Genomic DNA, 18,928 nt, shown 5'->3' with positions numbered 1-18,928 from the left:
AGTGAAATACAGAGAAAGGTGAGTGAAATACACACAGAGAGAGAGAGGTGAGTGAAATACAGAGGGAGGTGAGTGAAATACACAGAGAGAGAGAGAGGTGAGTGAAATACAGAGAGAGAGAGGTGAGTGAAATACACACAGAGAGAGAGAGGTGAGTGAAATACAGAGAGAGGTGAGTGAAATACAGATAAAGGTGAGTGAAATACACACAGAGAGAGAGAGGTGAGTGAAATACAGAGAGAGGTGTGTGAAATACAGAGAGAGAGAGAGGTGAGTGAGAGAGAGAGAGTGGTGTGTGGTAGAAGTAATTGTAGATAAGAGACAGGGACAAAGCGAGGTAACAGTGTGTGTAAGGAGAGGAGGCTGAGAGAGTGATATAGCATTGGGTCATTACCCAGTGTGAGAAGCCCTGTCTGCTGGGACAGATCAGAGCCAAACCCACTATCATCTCCTCTACCGGGAACTCCTAGAGACACACACAGAGTCAGACACACACACGGACGCACGGACGCACGGACGCACACACGCACGCACGCACGCACACACACACACACACACACACACACACACACACACACACACACACTTTAGAGGAAGTGGGACTACAAACAGATCCTCAAGGGGTCTTGACAATGCAGGGATCGTAAGCGCACTGAGCTCAAAAGATTCCATCTCAGTCTCTGACAACAAGAGGAATCTTTGGAGCTGTGTGCGCTCCCCATCCAATGCTTTGAAGAGATTAGGATCACACAGGGAGTCGGATCTGGATACACTGGCAGGGCAATGTAGACAGAACCTTAACAAAACTCCCACAGCTGCAGGCAGAAAAACAAGCTAAAGAGCTGCTGTGCTTTGCGTCTGTCTTTGCGGAAACGGTTTGCTGGGGGTTCTTCATTTTATACCGAGAGTCAGCAGTATGACATGACCATAAACAGCGGTGCAACATTGAAAAGCAAGAGGCTGATCTCATTAGAACTCACACAAACTGTTTTCTGATCTGTGCATATGAAGGAGAGGAGGTGGGTTCAGACTAGTGAGATGCAGCCCTAGTCTACTTCGTCTTGTGTGACTGGCACACCTTTGTATGGGCTGGGAGAAGCTGGTGCAGTAGTTGGAGTAGCAGTCTGCAGTCCCCGCTGAACTGACAGGCACACAGCAGCTGAAGGGCCAGATGGGCCCTCTGAGTACTCCAGCCATCCCTCAGGGAACCCTCCAGGGCCGGGCTCAGGGCCTCCACGAAAAGCCCCGCAGCTCCAACACCACCTTCACACAGTCCACCTAGAGATAAAGACATAACACAGGTTGCGTCAATGGTCCCACCATACCTGCTATATGTTTTGTCTTTCACCTATTGTGCCGTGTACTGTGTTGTGCGGTGCTACATTATATTCACAGGTCCATGTCTACACTGTAAAGGGTGTGTTGCCTCAAAATAATTAAAAGGGAAATCAATCTTGTCTCACTTGCATGTAAGGTACCAGCTCATAGAGACAGCAAACCATTCTGTGGCGTACCACAGGGCTCTGTCCCAGGTCCTCTTCCTTTTCCTGGTCTTCTTTCTTCTCTTGGTTCTGGTTCTGGGTGTGGTCCCCTTGCTGGAGGGGCCCTGAGGAGGCTGTGTGTGAGCAGGGCGTACTCAGGCAGCCGCTGGAGCTCACCGTACAGGTAGAGCAGGAATGGAGCCAATATGGTCACGTGCGCAGGCTCACCCCTACATGCACACACACGTGCAAGTGTTATATGCACGCACGCACACACGCACGCACGCACGCACGCACGCACGCACACACACACACACACACACACACACACACACACACACACACACACACACACACACACACACACACACACACACACACACACACACACACACACACACACACAAACTGACAGGAGAATTCAATGTTAAACACACACCTGCACATCCATGTCGTAAAATGTAACTTTAAAGCATATTTCAAGTAGATAATATCATGCCTCCAAGAAAAACAAACATCACACAGGTTAGCCAGCTGACAGTCATGAGTTATGGAGGACGCTCCAGCTGTACAACCAGATTACTTTGAAATGTTAGAAGGGAGAGCAGTCTGGCCTCTCTTCTAGTTGGTTCCTGTGGAGGTTTTATCGGCCACTCAAGGCCCCTGGCCCAGGTCTGGCCAAGGCCGGAAACCCTTTAGCTAACCTGTCAGCGGCCCACTGGATGAAGTCATCAATCTCCAGCAGCAGAACGGGCCAGCAGTTGGGGCGGTTTTCCAGCACGGTGATGTGTGGATGGGGGCTGCTCCTGTAACACATTAATTTGTTAATTTGGCTATGCTTTCGGTTACCAGCAGGTACGCAATCTCTATGGATATGTGAAGATGAGTTACGTTTGCTCGTATGCTGTAAATAACCAGTAAACTATTTCCTATATATCGCACTACTTTTGACTACAGCACTATGGGCCCTGTTCGTAAGTAGTGCACTAAATCAGGAACAGGGTGACATTTGGGACTGTCTGAGTATATTATCAGCCCATATGTCTGGGCTTAGACATTTAAACAATAACTCATAATCAGTTATCTGTCCTGTTTCATCTCATTGAGGACAATGCAACACGGTCAGGATTTCAGTTTTCACATCCATGGGAAAAGTGCTGGTCTGCTAGTGTTTAGCTTGAAAGCTAATGTGACACATATGCTTTGATAAATAAAACATACATGTGGAAACAGGAAGAACCATCATCCATTGCATCCAATGAAGACATGTGGATAAATGGTTTCATATGTTCTGTTTTTCTTGAGTTATATCATTATATTACAGCACATTGGGTACTACTGTAGGTATTATGGTCACTTGTTGGGCTCCTAATCTTTCCCTGGGTGGTTGTGTGTGTGTGTGTGTGTGTGTGTGTGTGTGTGTGTGTGTGTGTGTGTGTGTGTGTGTGTGTGTGTGTGTGTGTGTGTGTGTGTGTGTGTGTGTGTGTGTGTGTGTGTGTGTGTGTGTGTGTGTGTGTGTGTGTGTGTGTGTGTGCGCGCGCTCATGCCTGTGTGTGTGTAAGAAAATGCTGGAATATGACGTGCCAGCAGACGCCTGGCCTTGAAGACATGTGTGTGACTGACTGAGGCTTCTGGGCTTCATCGGCTAAGAGTTTGTCAGACAGATGTTCTTCTGAATAACTTATTTTGAGGCCTAAGGTAGGCTATCACTTTTGATTATTTAAACAGTAAGCTAGGAGTTTTTTGTCATGCTGATTAGCCTTAAGAACATGCACAACGAAAGGCTTTAACGTTTCTTCGGTCTACAAATCTATGTGTAACTTGATCTGTCCAAAATGTACAGAAATTCCTCCGGGACAATGGATCCACTTCTGACCACCAAGCTTCAGAACTTTGAATGTATGTAGGTGCTAAGCCTCAAGCAGAGGTTAATGGAGTTTAGGCTTTACAAGAAACCAGTTAACATAGGAAGCCTTTCTCACCAACAAAGTCCCTGTCAACGCCTACAAATGGCCTGGCTATCATTGTAACAGGATCTTGCCTTGTCTGCTGTGAGACTGGACGGCAAAACAAAGAGGCAAAAAAACATTACCAGGAAGAGCGCCAAAGCCAAATAACCCTCTTCTGAGGCTAATGCCTGCCCTCGCCCCTCACCCCCGTCTTCCCCCTCCCTCTCCCTGCCACCTGGGGTTTGGGGAAGGGCTGGCGTCAGGCAGACTGTACCCGGGCTAAGATCTGGCCACGGGCCCACTGGCAAACAGAGGGCCTGTGGTGTTTCCAGTCACAACAATCCACAATGATGTTCAATTAGGTCAGAAGAGGAGCTCCTGGGAAAAAAAAGAATGTCTAGTGGTTGAAGAAAAGTGGATAAACTCCAAACCCCTGGTGGAACTGAAGCCCCAAAGAACCTTTCATGAAAAGTGATTCATGGATTACAATAACAAGGAATCCCACTCTTTGGAATCATAAATCTGAATGTCAAGAGAGATTGGATATGACCTTTGAACCAACCAAAGGTTGAGGTTAAAACACCACACTTGAAGTGTGGCAAGGAGAAACTGCCTGCAGACAGACAGGCATGATCTTGACCACTGCCCCACCTCAATCATTGCACGCATCACTGCTCCCGAAACACCGGGGGAAGGAAGTCTGTCTCTCGCTCTGTTAACTGAGAGCGTGACTGACCAGCTTGCCTGCCACAGACTCTTAGGGACAAAGCGCCCCCCTTCCCTTTACCTCCCCCTCCCTCTGCGTCCCATAGCTTAATCTGTCTGACCATCTCTCTATCCCTGTCCTCAGGTTCCCTGTGGCTTGTCTCGGCCTCCAGTTCAATGCGGCTCATCCATCAGGCCTTCTTCTTTCTCTCTAGACAGGCCAGACAGCCCCACCGTTACCTGCTTTCACAGCCAGACAATGGAGGGAGCGAAACTGACAGGACTGACCTTGCCGTTGTTGAACTGCAAGTTCACTGGCAGTGGCAGAATAGAGAGCGCTGGGTTGGAGGGTAAGGGGGTGTTAAAGGGACTGTTTGCTCCAAAACCAAAGTTTGTCAGATGTTTTCAGATATCAAAGTGATCTAATGTCGAGATGAGTCTACATCCGATGGCAATGGTGGTGTAGAAAGTCTATATGAGTTATATAGCTTAAATCCTAATGAATCGAAAATGTAAGTACTGAATAGAATTAGGAAGATAGTGCTTATCTTTTCCATTCATTTGTGACTGAGGCATACAGCTGGATCTAGCCTGATGGCGTGCAACATGAACACATCTCCACATTAGACAAGTTATGAGGTCAGTAAACCTTGGACACAAAAAAACTGTCCCTTTAACTGTCCCATTAACTTTAGACTGTACGTTGAAGAACACGCCTGTCTAGCAATGTGTGCAGGTTAGACTGACTCCCAGATGAACCCAGAACACAAGAAAGGAGGTGGGGGTTGGGGTGAGGGAGACCCAACAGCTTTAGTGCCACACCAAGTCTGAATCGGAAATCGGTCAGATGCACGGGAGAAGCCTGTCTGGTTGCGAGGGACCAAGGAGGTTAATGGGACAGATAGACATACCCAGGACATAATCCTGGGAGAATGCGGCCCACCTGAACCCCCCTATCACCATCCTCCTGGTCCCGCTGGGTAGTTAAGTGGCTTAGTGTCTCTGTGGCAGATTGCGCGGGGGCAGCGGTGGGCAGACAGTCAACAATGGGCACCTAGTGGGTATCCTTCATAAATCCCGCAGCATTTAAACCGGCATTTAAACCAGGCTGGTCCACCAATGACGGGCCTGCTGCGCCACCCTGGTGCCCCCAGCATATTAATCTTCTCACCAGGGAATGACAGGGAGCGAGACAGAGAGGAAAGGTAAAGAAGGGAAAGGAGGAGGAATATGGAGAAAGGGAGGGATGGAGAGAAAGACAAGGAGATGCTGTGAGAAAACGAAAGGGAGGGAGAAATAAATAAATAAAAGGATAGGCCTAACTCAGTTTATTTTCCCACCACTCTGTCACTGATTACAGAGGCAAAGGTACATATCAAAGACCAGGGGACGGAGGGTTCTCTCTGCAAACTCTGAGAAAAGCATCCATTTGTGTTCTGGATAAAGCTAAGAGATTTTTTTTCATCATGCCTAGTACTGACGGACCTCCAGATTCCTCTACCCCTGGTGGTTGATATCCATTCATTCTCAAAACCAGAATCCCCATGTCTGTCTTGGAGAGTTGTATGCTGGTTAGATGGCTCAAGGTGCACACGTACTTACTCTATGGCTGTATGTATCAAGCGTCTCACAGTAGGAATACTATTTAGCCTTTTAGAACATACGTAATATTATCACATGTACAGGGGGACCTGATCCTAGATCAGCAGTCCTACTCTGAGACATCTTGATACACACGGCCCCAGATCAATAGTGTAGGAGTAGATGCTAGCCTTTTGTACCCCAATGACGCAATTCAACCCTACCCCCAATTCATGCTCCTTATTCCTGACACCTATGGTGACGCCTGAGGGGGTCATGATTCATGGTCCATTGCTCCACTATGAAATTAAATCAGAGCTGGGCCTTAACAGCCCATCAGAGTAGGTTGATGTTACCCAAATTAGATATTAATCACTATCAACAGGATGGCTCGGCCAGAGAACAATCCTATGGAGGGGGTCGGTATGCTAACTTACTAGCATCGCTACGAAGGGAAAAAATTCTATACTTCCCATAGGAAACCCTATTCCCTATAACAACTACTGTTGACCAGCCTTGGTTAAAAGTAGTGCACTAGGGAATAGGGTGCCATTTGGAACACGGGCATGATCTATAGTCACATAATTGCAGTAGAAGGCAGAGTACTCACATATTACTATGATATCAGTGCAGCATTTCCATGACTTCACAAAGGACTAACTCAAATATTACTACTCAGAAACAGAATTATTATGACCTCATAGTAGTATTTTCATGAAAACCCAGTAAGAAAATACTAATGTACAACATCAGTAGTATTTTCATCAAAATCCAGTGAGACAACTTACAACAAGTTATGACATAATATTTTGACTATCATGGCTACTAAATGTTATTATGACATCATGATATTATTACCACTACAGAAAGATGTTATTACGACAAAGTTATCCATGGTAGGCCGTCATTGTAAATAAGAATTTGTTCTTAACCGACTTGCCAAGTTATTAAATAAAGGTAAAAAATTACATAGTGGACTGAAAATTCAAATATACTGTATAGTATCATATATATTCTAAGATTCTCCTTTCAAATAATATTTCTTCATTCTAAAGTTGTGTGGCATTTTCACAGGGAATGACCAAGACTGGATGATGATAATGTATAATAGTCTAAAGACAAGTGTAGTGAACTTACCTGATGGAGTAGGGGCAGGTGAAGTGGACTAACCTGATGGAGTAGGCACAGATGAAGTGGACTGACCTGATGGAGTAGGGACATGTGAAGTGGATTGACCTGATGGAGTAGGGACACGTGAAGTGGACTGACCTGATGGAGTAGGGACAAGTGAAGTGGACTGACCTAATGGAGTAGGGACGGGTGACGTGGACTGATCTGATGGAGCAGGGAAAGTAAAGTGGACTGACCTGATGGAGTAGGGACAAGTGAAGTGGACTGACCTGACGGAGTAGGGACATGTGAGGTAGACTGACCTGATGGAGTAGGGACAAGTAACGTGGACTGATCTGATGGAGTAGGGACAGTTAAAGTTTACTGACCTGATGGAGTAGGGACATGTAAAGTGGACTGACCTGATGGAGTAGGGACAAGTAAAGTGGACTGATCTGGTGGAGTAGGGACAAGTAAAATGGACTGACCTGATGAAGTAGGGACATGTAAAGTGGACTGACCTGATGAAGTAGGGATATGTAAAGTGGACTGACCTGATGGAGTAGGGACAAGTGAAGTGGACTGAGCTGATGAAGTAGGGATATGTAAAGTGGACTGACCTGATGAATTAGGGATATGTAAAGTGGACTGATCTGGTGAAGTAGGGACATGTAAAGTGGACTGATCTGGTGGAGTAGGGAATAGTAAAGTGGACTGATCTGGTGGAGTAGGGACATGTAAAGTGGACTGATCTGGTGGAGTAGGGACAAGTAAAGTGGACTGACCTGATGGAGTAGGGACAAGTAAAGTGGACTGACCTGATGGAGAAGGGACAAGTGAAGTGGACTGACCTGATGGAGTAGGGACATGTAAAATGGACTGACCTGACGGAGTAGGGACATGTGAGGTGGACTGACCTGATGGAGTAGGGACATGCGAGGTAGACTGACATGATGGAGTAGGGACATGTGAGGTGGACTGACCTGATGGAGTAGGGACAAGTAACATGGACTGACCTGATGGAGAAGGGACAAGTGAAGTGGACTGACCTGATGGGGTAGGGACAAGTGGGGTGGACTGATCTGGTGGAGTAGGGACATGTAAAGTGGACTGACCTGATGGAGTAGGGACATGTGATGTGGACTGACCTGATGGAGTAGGGACAAGTAACATGGACTGATCTGGTGGAGTAGGGACATGTGAGGTGGACTGACCTGATGGAGTAGGGACAAGTAAAGTGGATTGACCTGATGGAGTAGGGACACGTAAAGTGGACTGACCTGATGGAGTAGGGACACGTGAGGTGGACTGACCTGATGGAGTAGAGACAAGTAAAGTGGACTGACCTGATGGAGTAGGGGCATGTGAGGTGGACTGACCTGATGGAGTAGGGACAAGTAAAGTGGATTGACCTGATGGAGTAGGGACACGTAAAGTGGACTGACCTGATGGAGTAGGGACACGTGAGGTGGACTGACCTGATGGAGTAGGGACAAGTAAAGTGGGCTGACCTGATGGAGTAGGGACATGTGAGGTCGACTGACCTGATGGAGTAGGGACAAGTAACATGGACTGATCTGGTGGAGTAGGAACATGTAAAGTGGACTGACATGATGGAGTAGGGACATGTAAAGTGGACTGACCTGATGGAGTATGGACATGTAAAGTGGACTGATCTGATGGAGTAGGGACATGTAAAGTGGACTGATCTGGTGGAGTAGGGACAAGTAAAGTGGACTGACCTGATGGAGTAGGGACAAGTAAAGTGGTCTGACCTGATGGAGTAGGGACAAGTGAAGAGGACTGACCTGATGGAGTAGGGACATGTAAAGTGGACTGACCTGATGAAGTAGGGACATGTGAGGTGGACTGACCTGATGGAGTAGGGACATGTGACGTGGACTGACCTGATGGAGTAGGGACAAGTAAAGTGGATTGACCTGATGGAGTAGAGACAAGTAAAGTGGACTGACCTGATGGAGTAGGGACATGTGAGGTGGACTGACCTGATGGAGTAGGGACACATAACATGGACTGATCTGGTGGAGTAGGGACATGTAAAGTGGACTGACCTGATGGAGTAGGGACATCTAAAGTGGACTGACCTGATGGAGTAGGGACATGTGAGGTGGACTGACCTGATGGAGTAGGGACATGTGAGGTGGACTGACCTGATGGAGTAGGGACGTGTAAAGTGGACTGATCTGGTGGAGTAGGGACGTGTAAAGTGGACTGATCTGGTGGAGTAGGGACATGTGAGGTGGACTGACCTGATGAAGTAAGGGCATGTGAGGTGGACTGACCTGATGGAGTAGGGGCATGTGAGGTGGACTGACCTGATGGAGTAGGGGCATGTGAGGTGGACTGACCTGATGAAGTAGGGACATGTAAAGTGGACTGACCTGATGGAGTAGGGACATGTAAAGTGGACTGACCTGATGGAGTAGAGACAAGTAAAGCGGACTGACCTGATGGAGTAGGGACGAGTAAAGTGGATTGATCTGGTGGAGTAGGGACATGTAAAGTGGACTGACCTGATGGAGTAGGGACATGTAAAGTGGACTGACCTGATGAAGTAGGGACATGTAAAGTGGACTGACCTGATGGAGTAGGGACATGTAAAGTGGACTGACCTGGTGGAGTAGAGACAAGTAAAGCGGACTAACCTGATGGAGTAGGGACATGTAAAGTGGACTGACCTGATGGAGTAGGGACATGTGAGGTGGACTGACCTGATGGAGTAGGGACAAGTAACATGGACTGACCTGATGGAGTAGGGACATGTGAGGTGGACTGACCTGATGGAGTAGGGACAAGTAAAGTGGATTGACCTGATGGAGTAGGGACAAGTAAAGTGGACTGACCTGATGGAGTAGGGACATGTGAGGTGGACTGACCTGATTGAGTAGGGACATGTGAGGTGGACTGACCTGATGGAGTAGGGACATGTGAGGTGGACTGACCTGATGGAGTAGGGACAAGTAAAGTGGATTGATCTGGTGGAGTAGGGACATGTAAAGTGGACTGATCTGGTCGAGTAGGGACATGTAAAGTGGACTGATCTGGTGGAGTAGGGACAAGTAAAGTGAACTGACCTGATGGAGTAGAGACAAGTAAAGCGGACTGACCTGATGGAGTAGGGACGAGTAAAGTGGATTGATCTGGTGGAGTAGGGACATATAATGTGGACTGATCTGGTGGAGTAGGGACATGTAAAGTGGACTGATCTGGTGGAGTAGGGACAAGTAAAGTGGACTGATCTGGTGGAGTAGGGACATGTAAAGTGGACTGACCTGATGGAGTAGGGACATGTAAAGTGGACTGACCTGATGAAGTAGGGACATGTAAAGTGGACTGACCTGATGGAGTAGGGACATGTGAGGTGGACTGACCTGATGGAGTAGGGACAAGTAACATGGACTGATCTGGTGGAGTAGGGACATGTGAGGTGGACTGACCTGATGGAGTAGGGACATGTGAGAAGGACTGACCTGACGGAGTAGGGACAAGTAAAGTGGATTGACCTGATGGAGTAGGGACAAGTAAAGTGGACTGACCTGATGGAGTAGGGACATGTGAGGTGGACTGACCTGATTTAGTAGGGACATGTGAGGTGGACTGACCTGATGGAGTAGGGACATGTGAGGTGGACTGACCTGATGGAGTAGGGACAAGTAAAGTGGATTGACCTGATGGAGTAGGGACAAGTAAAGTGGACTGACCTGATGGAGTAGGGACATGCGAGGTGGACTGACCTGATGGAGTAGGGACATGTGAGGTGGACTGACTTGATGGAGTAGGGACATGTGAGGTGGACTGACCTGATGGAGTAGGGACATGTGAGGTGGACTGACCTGATGAAGTAGGGACATGTGAGGTGGACTGACCTGATTGAGTAGGTACAAGTAACATGGACTGATCTGGTGGAGTAGGGACATGTAAAGTGGACTGACCTGATGGAGTAGGGACATGTAAAGTGGACTGACCTGATGGAGTAGGGACATGTAAAGTGGACTGACCTGATGGAGTAGGGACAAGTGAAGTGGACTGACCTGATGGAGTAGGGACAAGTGAAGTGAACTGACCTGATGAAGTAGGTGCATGTAAAGTGGACTGACCTGATGGAGTAGGGACATGTGAAAGCTTGCTCCATTGTCTCTCTAGTCCACTTGCATCTGGAGAAACCTTCCTATCACTTTTATCAACCCCTGCACATTTCTGTCCACAATAAACAGAAGAAAAAAATAATCAGGTCAGGGATATAACTAGCAATTTACAGAAAACCAGCCTATACTTGCCCTATCCACAGGGGCTACTTGAGAAGACTCATGAGACAGTAGGCCTACTGGTAATATGCACATGAGGAGGTACTTCAGGCGTTCTCTGGGCAGAGATAAATTCAGTTAGTGGAACAGTAACTGAAAAAGGTTGGAAACCACTTACTTACAGTATACTGGACCTTCATGAGTGAGAGCACATGGGGAAGAAACAGCTCCAATCTTCATTTTGAAAAACATTTAAACACTGGCCCACAGAGCACTATACAAACACTGCATCTCTGTTACGTTGTAATTTGACCCAAAAATAAACTATTTTACATTGAGGACTGACAGTCTGAGTCAGTCTGACAAACACTCAGACACATCCCTCTTCATCTGGGATGTTAAATACCAACCAGTCCCTCTCAGTCTCAACGCACGCTTCATGACTGACTCAGTAATAGAAGAACACTGTACATTTACACAATGATGTTAGACGGCGCATGCCATAATATCCGAGGCTGGAAAGGTCACAAGCTGATTGACGTTCCATTTCCTGCTGTGAAGGCCATTACCTAAGCAAGATCAATAGTCAGCAGCAGCAGCCTGGGGAGTAGCAAGGACAGCGTGTCCCTTCCTCAGTGAAATGACTGTCATCACCTTGTTTACAGTGAGACTACCCATGGTGTGTCCGAACAATGTAAAAAGAACAGGGCAAGGTGCCCAGACTCAAGTAAATGACCATCGTTAAATGTGTTAACATGGTGACAGACCTTAATGAAAGTGGTGTAAAAAAAAGAATACAAATAAAATAAACAACAACGTATGCATCAGTGTCATACAGTGAATCATAGTAACCATAGTGATGATTCTACACAGATATGACCACTAGGCCTATACACGTGGAGTGCACTGTGTTTTCTTTTCTTCCTATAGTGAATAATATAGCATGATTTATATGATTGAGTGATGTCTCAATAAGGCTTATAGGAGAGCTAGGTTGAGTTTCATAATGACTTTCAGTATAAAATGATCAGCTGCTCTACAGTATGACGTGACAGTGCTGTGTAGCAGGATGTCCTTATCAGTGTTGAACCACATAGAGATAGAGGAGGGACATGTCTGACAGTATGGATAAGATATGTTAAGACCTCTACAGGGTGGGGCAGGGAGGCTGTCGTAGCAGGAGAACAACATTTTAATAATTATGTGTTTTGACAGTGTGTGTCTGTGTGTGTGTGTCTGTGTGTGTGTGTGTGTGTGTGTGTGTGTGTGTGTGTGTGTGTGTGTGTGTGTGTGTGTGTGTGTGTGTGTGTGTGTGTGTGTGTGTGTGTGTGTGTGTGTGTGTGTGTGTGTGTGTGTGTGTGTGTGTGTGTGTGTGTGTGTGTGTGTGTGTGTGTGTGTGTGTGTGTGTGTGTGTGTGTGTGTGTGTGTGTGTGTGTGTGTGTGTGTGTGTGTGTGTAGTACCTGGTGGAGAGCAGGAGGTTGAGGATGCTGTCGGCGTGGCCTGCTCTACCAGGAGCACCACGGCATCAGAGGGCCTCTGGCCATCCCTGCTTGTAAGGGAGGGAGTGAGGGAGGGAGAGAGAAAGATTAGGCCTAGAAGATAAATATTCCTGTTTTTGTGCTTTCAAATAACTTAAAACTCAAATAGAATGGAGCCATCTGCTGTGTCATATACAACTAACCTAATGCAGGTACCCCTAGCAGGTACTGTCCCTGCATCCATTTGAAAGATGTCCCCTGCAGTGTAAACTAATGCTCTGACAGGTGACACTGGCCTACAGCCACTGACATAATTTTGAATGCATTTAATGCATTGTTCACAAGACTCCTTGACCTTCCCAAATACAGAAAGATGACATGCTCCTAAGCAGTTTGCTAGTTGCTACATTGAATGCATTGCAACTTTGACCATCTCAGGTTGTCTTCCCATTATAGAAGGACAATGAGGCAGAGAGGACAGACGAGTGGAGTGGACTGACCACCAGATGGTTACTCTCAGGGCCGAACCCTGGCTGCCTGGCTGGCTGATAGCCAGAGGGAGATCTGCATGTTATCTGAACAGAGGGGGAAACAATGTAGCGACGCCCCCCCACCCACTGCACCCTACCCCACCCCAGCCCCACCCGTTCCCCCTATATTATAGTACTGATAAGTGACAGGCCGACAGTGTGCAACAGCCAATTCACAGCCTCTGACGCAGCTACAACATTCACTCCCAACGACTTAACAAAGCAGCCACAGCAGCATCCACACGACTGCAGCCCAAGCTTATGACCCGGTAAGGTCCTCATATTCAATGATAAAAGTAGGTTTCTAACAACTGTCTTCTACAAGTTGGTGTTTACGGTTGAACCTGATCATAGGCCTTTCTTTGTTAAGTGTCTTTGACTTTGTGTTAAAAAGAGGATAGAATCCACCACACTGTTATTACACTGCACAAGGTGTTCCGTTCCATAAAATTACATTTTGTTGTGAAGGGTTTGAAATGTAGAACAAAATTGTGTGCGGTGTGTAGTTAAATGTGGATACGAGACAATTAGAGGAATAAACTAACATTCATATTCTTTGAGTAGAAAACCACATTTGTGGTTGTTGAATTAGGCCTAAGACAGATGGTGTTCAATAATTTATGGATTGAAATGACGACATTCAAACATTCACCTTGCTAGTCTAGTCTAGCTTAGTGGCAGGCAGCCTAGTGGTAAAAGAGCGTTGGGCAAGTAACTGAAATGTCACTGGCTCAAATCCTGAGCCGTCTAGGTGAAAAATCTGTTGGATGTGCCCTTGAGCAAATCACTTAACCCTAATTGCTCCTGTAAGTCGATATGGATAAGAGTTTCTACTAAAATGTTAAATGTAATGTCTATGTCGAGCTTTGACCCCCAGATAGTACATAAATCTATGTTATTTCACTTGTGCTGCATAGCACATTTTCCAAACTCAAAGAGGGATAATACTCAACAAAACACATGTAAATGAAACTATTCCAGGGGTTTCTAGACTGCCTTTAACTTGTTCACTAACAATGTAGACAGGTCTGTCCTGCTAGCTCGGCATTGCCAGTGTAAACAATGTTACATTGTTTAAATGGTCAATCCTGTGCCTTTGAAAGTGACAGTCCTGCCGCTTGTGGACAGCAGAATAATACATAGCTTGTTGCTTGTCCTCCAAAACGATTTAGTTACTGGTTAAGGCAGGCAGAACACATAGGACATTCTCTTTACATTTCCAATGGGATACATTTGATAGAATCACCACAAACTCTACCAACAGTGTAGCATTGACTGTACAGTGGCCTAATTTAGCTATCTGTCTTACTGCTGCGCCTGGGGTTACTAGAGACACAATAGATTTCAGTGGAGGCTGCTGAGGGGAGGATGGCTCATAATAATTGCTGGAATGGAATGGTGTCAAACACAGGCATAATACTTCATCCCAGACATTATTATGAGCCGTCCTCCCCTCAGCAGTCTCCACAGATGTATATATATACAGTGCCTTTGGAAAGTATTCACACCCGTTGACTTTTCCACATTTTGTTACATTATAGCCTTATTCTAAAATGGATTAAATAAAAAACATCCTCAGCATTCTACACACAATACCCCGTAATGACTAAGTTAAAACAGTTTTTAGAAATATTTGCTTATGTATTGAAAATAAAAAAACAGAAAGATCTTATTTACTTAACTATTCAGACCCTTTGATATGAGACTTGAAATTGAACTCAGGTGCATCCTGTTTCCATTGCTCATCCTTGAGATGTTTGTACAACTTGATGTGAATTCAATTGATTGGACATGATTTGGAAATAAACACACCTGTCTATATAAGGTCCCACAGTTGCCAGTTCATATCAGAGCAAAAACAAAGCCATGAGGTCGAAGGAATTGTCCAGAGATGTCCAAGATAGGATAGCGTTGAGGCACAGATCTGGGGAAGGGTACCAAAACATTTCTGCAGCATTGAAGGTCTCCAAGAATACAGTGGCCTCCATCCAGTGGCCTCCATCATTCTTAAATGGAAGAAGTTTGGAACCACACTTCTTAGATCTGGCCGCCTGGCCAAACTGAGCAATCGGGGGAGAAGGGCCTTGGTCAGGTAGTCGATCAAGAAACCGATGTTCCCTCTGACAGAGCAGTTCCTCTGTGGAGATAGGAACACCTTCCAGAAGGACAACCATCTCTGCAGCACTCCACCAATCAGGCCTTTATGGTAGAGTGGCCAGACGGAAGCCACTCCTCAGTAAAGGCACATGACAGCCCGCTTGGAGTTTGCAAAAAGGCACCGAAACACTCTTAGACCATGAGAAACAAGATTCTCTGGTCTGTTGAAACCAAGATTGAACTCTTTGGCCTGAACGCAAAGACTCACGTCTGGAGGAAACCTGGCATCATCCCTATGGTGAAACATTGTGGTGGCAGCATCTTGCTGTTGGGATGTTTTTCAGCGACAGGGACTGGGAGACAAGTCAGGATTAAGGCATAGATGAACAGAGAGATCCTTGATGAAAACCTGCTCCAGAGCGCTCAGGACCTCAGACTGGTGCGAAGGTTCACCTTCCAACAGGACAACGACCCTAAGCATACAGCCAAGACAACGCAGGAGTGGCTTCGGGACATGTCTCTGAATGTCTTTGAGTGGCCCAGCCAGAGCTTGGATTTGAACCCGATCGAACATCTCTGGAGACCTGAAAATAGCTATGCAGCAACACGCCCCATCCAACTTGACAGAGCTTGAGAGGATATGCAGAGAAGAATGAGATAAACTCCCCAAATACAGGTGTGCCAAGCTTGTAGCGACATACCCAAGAAGACTCGAGGCTGTAATCACTGCTAATGGTGCTTCAACAAAGTACTGAGTAAAGGGTCTGAATACTTAAGTAAATGTGACATTTGCGTTTTTTAAATGTTCTAAAAAACAGTTTTTGCTTCGTCATTATGGGATATTGTGTGAAGTTTGATGAGGAAATAAAACAATTTAATCAATTTTAGAATAAAGCTGTAACGTAACAAATGTGGAAAAAGTCAAGGGGTCTGAAAACGTTCCGAATGTACTGTATATCTATAACATCATGATGAGTTTCCTGGAACAGAGCTAAGTTCTCATATGCCAAAGATTGTCTTTTATATTGACAAGATATTTAAATGACCGCTTTAACAACGGAAATACATGTCCTCAAAGATGGAAGGCAGGCGTTAAGACGTGAGATCAGGTGGGACCATTCTAGCCTTTGAGAGGGTGGATACGTGTGAACAACAGGCCATAGAGCTAGGTAGAGGACTTTGTATCTGTGCCATTTACATCTGGGACAGCATGGGCCATTGAGTCTATATCCATTTTAAAGTAGTCAATTTTCTTCTTCATTGGCTGATTGTTCCCAACTCATAGGAATCCCCACCTAGTTGACTAATTTAAAATGGTGGAAGCCCCCAATTGCAATGGCCACGCTAAAATGGGTGATTTGGCTAAGTTGCCAAAATGCCTTGTGTGTCCACTTATATCAGTCCATTCATAACAACCTAACAATTACAACACTTCTGTTCAATCAAATAAGCCTCATATAGCAAATTAGCTATTACATTATTTATTTACCAAATTCGACACTCTCATTCACCTCCATTAGAAAGAAATCCTCATCTAGTGGGCATATTTTCGTGAACAGATGTTGGGCGAAGTAAAACCTCTCGCTCCGCCTCTTCCACTGTTGATGCTTGCAAATACAAAGTATATGTAGCTGAGCTAGCTAGCTATTAAGCTACAGCTAACTTTATGTCGTAGATCACTTTCACTTTCAGCTAGGTTCATAATTTTGAGGACTTGATAACTTGCAAAGAACATGCACAGTTGTCAGTACAAACTAACAGATCATATGTGTAAATTATAACTAAATTTGATGCATTTGTCAAGCTTGCTAAGTTAGCTAGCTGGCCACTGTTAAATAATGTTAGCTAGCTTGTAGAACTTCTGCAATATCACCGGTGCACACGAAAGCATATTCCAGTTGAACTAAACACAAAACATACAGTATTTATAACTCATATAATTTTACATTACAGATTTAAACTTTCAAGCTAAAAAAGTTAAAACAATATCATAGAGATAGATAGAAGACATCTGGACATCTGACTACAACAGGGTCACCAGGAGGGATCAGCCAATGAAGATGTAAGTACCACCCAGTTGACTACATTAAAATGATGGAAGCCCTCAATGGCGCTGCCCATGCTAAAATAGATTGGCCACTAGAGATCTCTATCATTCTCTATGACCAATATCTATATTTTCAGACTGGACCTCTGGTTCAAATCTGCCAAAAACACAGTTACGGTATGCAGTAAGGGTCAAATGGGTATGGGAAACTAATTGACAGTTCCATACTATGTCATGAAATCTTATTTGAATAAAGAATGAAGTTAAAATTAAATAAAAAAGTTTCCTATTTTTCTGACATTCATTATTATTGCATACATATATTTAAATGTGCATTGATTTGGATCTAGCTTTGAATGATGATGATGATGATGAGGAGGAGATGGAGGAGGAGGATGATGATGAGGAGGAGGAGTTCAGTATGTCAAATCGGAGGACCTCTTGCAGTCTCTATCAAATCAAATTTATTTATATAGCCATACGTACATCAGCTGATATCTCAAAGTGCTGTACAGAAACCCAGCCTAAAACCCCAAACAGCAAGCAATGCAGGTGTAGAAGCACGGTGGTTAGGAAAAACTCCCTAGAAAGGCCAAAACCTAGGAAGAAACCTAGAGAGGAACCAGGCTATGTGGGGTGGCCAGTCCTCTTCTGGTTGTGCCGGGTAGAGATTATAACAGAACATGGACAAGATGTTCAAATGTTCATAAATGACCAGCATGGTCGAATAATAATAAGGCAGAACAGTTGAAACTGGAGCAGCATGGCCAGGTGGACTGGGGACAGCAAGGAGTCGTCATGTCAGGTAGTCCTGGGGCCTGGTCCTAGGGCTCAGGTCCTCCGAGAGAGAGAAAGAAAGAGAATTAGAGAGAGAATATGTGGGGTGGCCAGTCCTCTTCCGGCTGTGCCAGGTGGAGATTATAACAGAACATGGCCAAGATGTTCAAATGTTCATAAATGACCAGCATGGTCAAATAATAATAAGGCAGAACAGTTGAATCTGGAGCAGCAGCACGGCCAGGTGGACTGGGGACAGCAAGGAGTCATCATGTCAGGTAGTCCTGGGGCATGGTCCTAGGGCTCAGGTCCTCCGAGAGAGAGAAAAAGAGAGAGAAGGAGAGAATTAGAGAACGCACACTTAGATTCACACAGGACACCGAATTGGACAGGAGAAGTACTCCAGATATAACAAACTGACCCCAGCCCCCCGACACATAAACTACTGCAGCATAAATACTGGAGGCTGAGACAGGAGGGGTCAGGAGACACTGTGGCATCCGAGGACACCCCGGACAGGGCCAAACAGGAAGGATATAACCCCACCCACTTTGCCAAAGCACAGCCCCCACACCACTAGAGGGATATCTTCAACCACCAACTTACCATCCTGAGACAAAGCTGAGTATAGCCCACAAAGATCTCCGCCATGGCACAACCCAAGGGGGGGCGCCAACCCAGACAGGATGACCACAGCAGTGAATCAACCCACTCAGGTGACGCACCCCTTCCAGGGACGGCATGAGAGAGCCCCAGTAAGCCAGTGACTCAGCCCCTGTAATAGGGTTAGAGGCAGAGAATCCCAGTGGAAAGAGGGGAACCGGCCAGGCAGAGACAGCAAGGGCGGTTCATTGCTCCAGAGCCTTTCCGTTCACCTTCCCACTCCTGGGCCAGACTACACTCAATC

General features: G+C 45.9%; 1 protein-coding gene and 1 pseudogene across 1 annotated transcript; both read right to left on the bottom strand.

The window, feature by feature from the left end:
• LOC135515518 (focadhesin-like) overlaps positions 1–11,331 on the bottom strand; it is a 35,877-nt pseudogene extending 24,546 nt beyond the window's left edge.
• Positions 6,882–7,999, bottom strand: LOC135516554 (cadherin-related family member 5-like). The gene is made up of 3 exons (XM_064940906.1): positions 7,876–7,999; positions 6,986–7,051; positions 6,882–6,886 (listed from the first exon to the last, which is right to left on the bottom strand). Exons 1-3 carry the CDS (start codon positions 7,997–7,999, stop codon positions 6,882–6,884), a joined length of 195 nt encoding a protein of 64 aa, XP_064796978.1.
• Positions 11,332–18,928: the final 7,597 nt, after the last annotated feature.

This window comes from Oncorhynchus masou, chromosome 27 (genome assembly GCF_036934945.1).
Source record: "Oncorhynchus masou masou isolate Uvic2021 chromosome 27, UVic_Omas_1.1, whole genome shotgun sequence".
NCBI classification, from domain to species: domain Eukaryota; kingdom Metazoa; phylum Chordata; class Actinopteri; order Salmoniformes; family Salmonidae; genus Oncorhynchus; species Oncorhynchus masou.
This window is presented reverse-complemented; position numbering and strand designations above follow the sequence as displayed.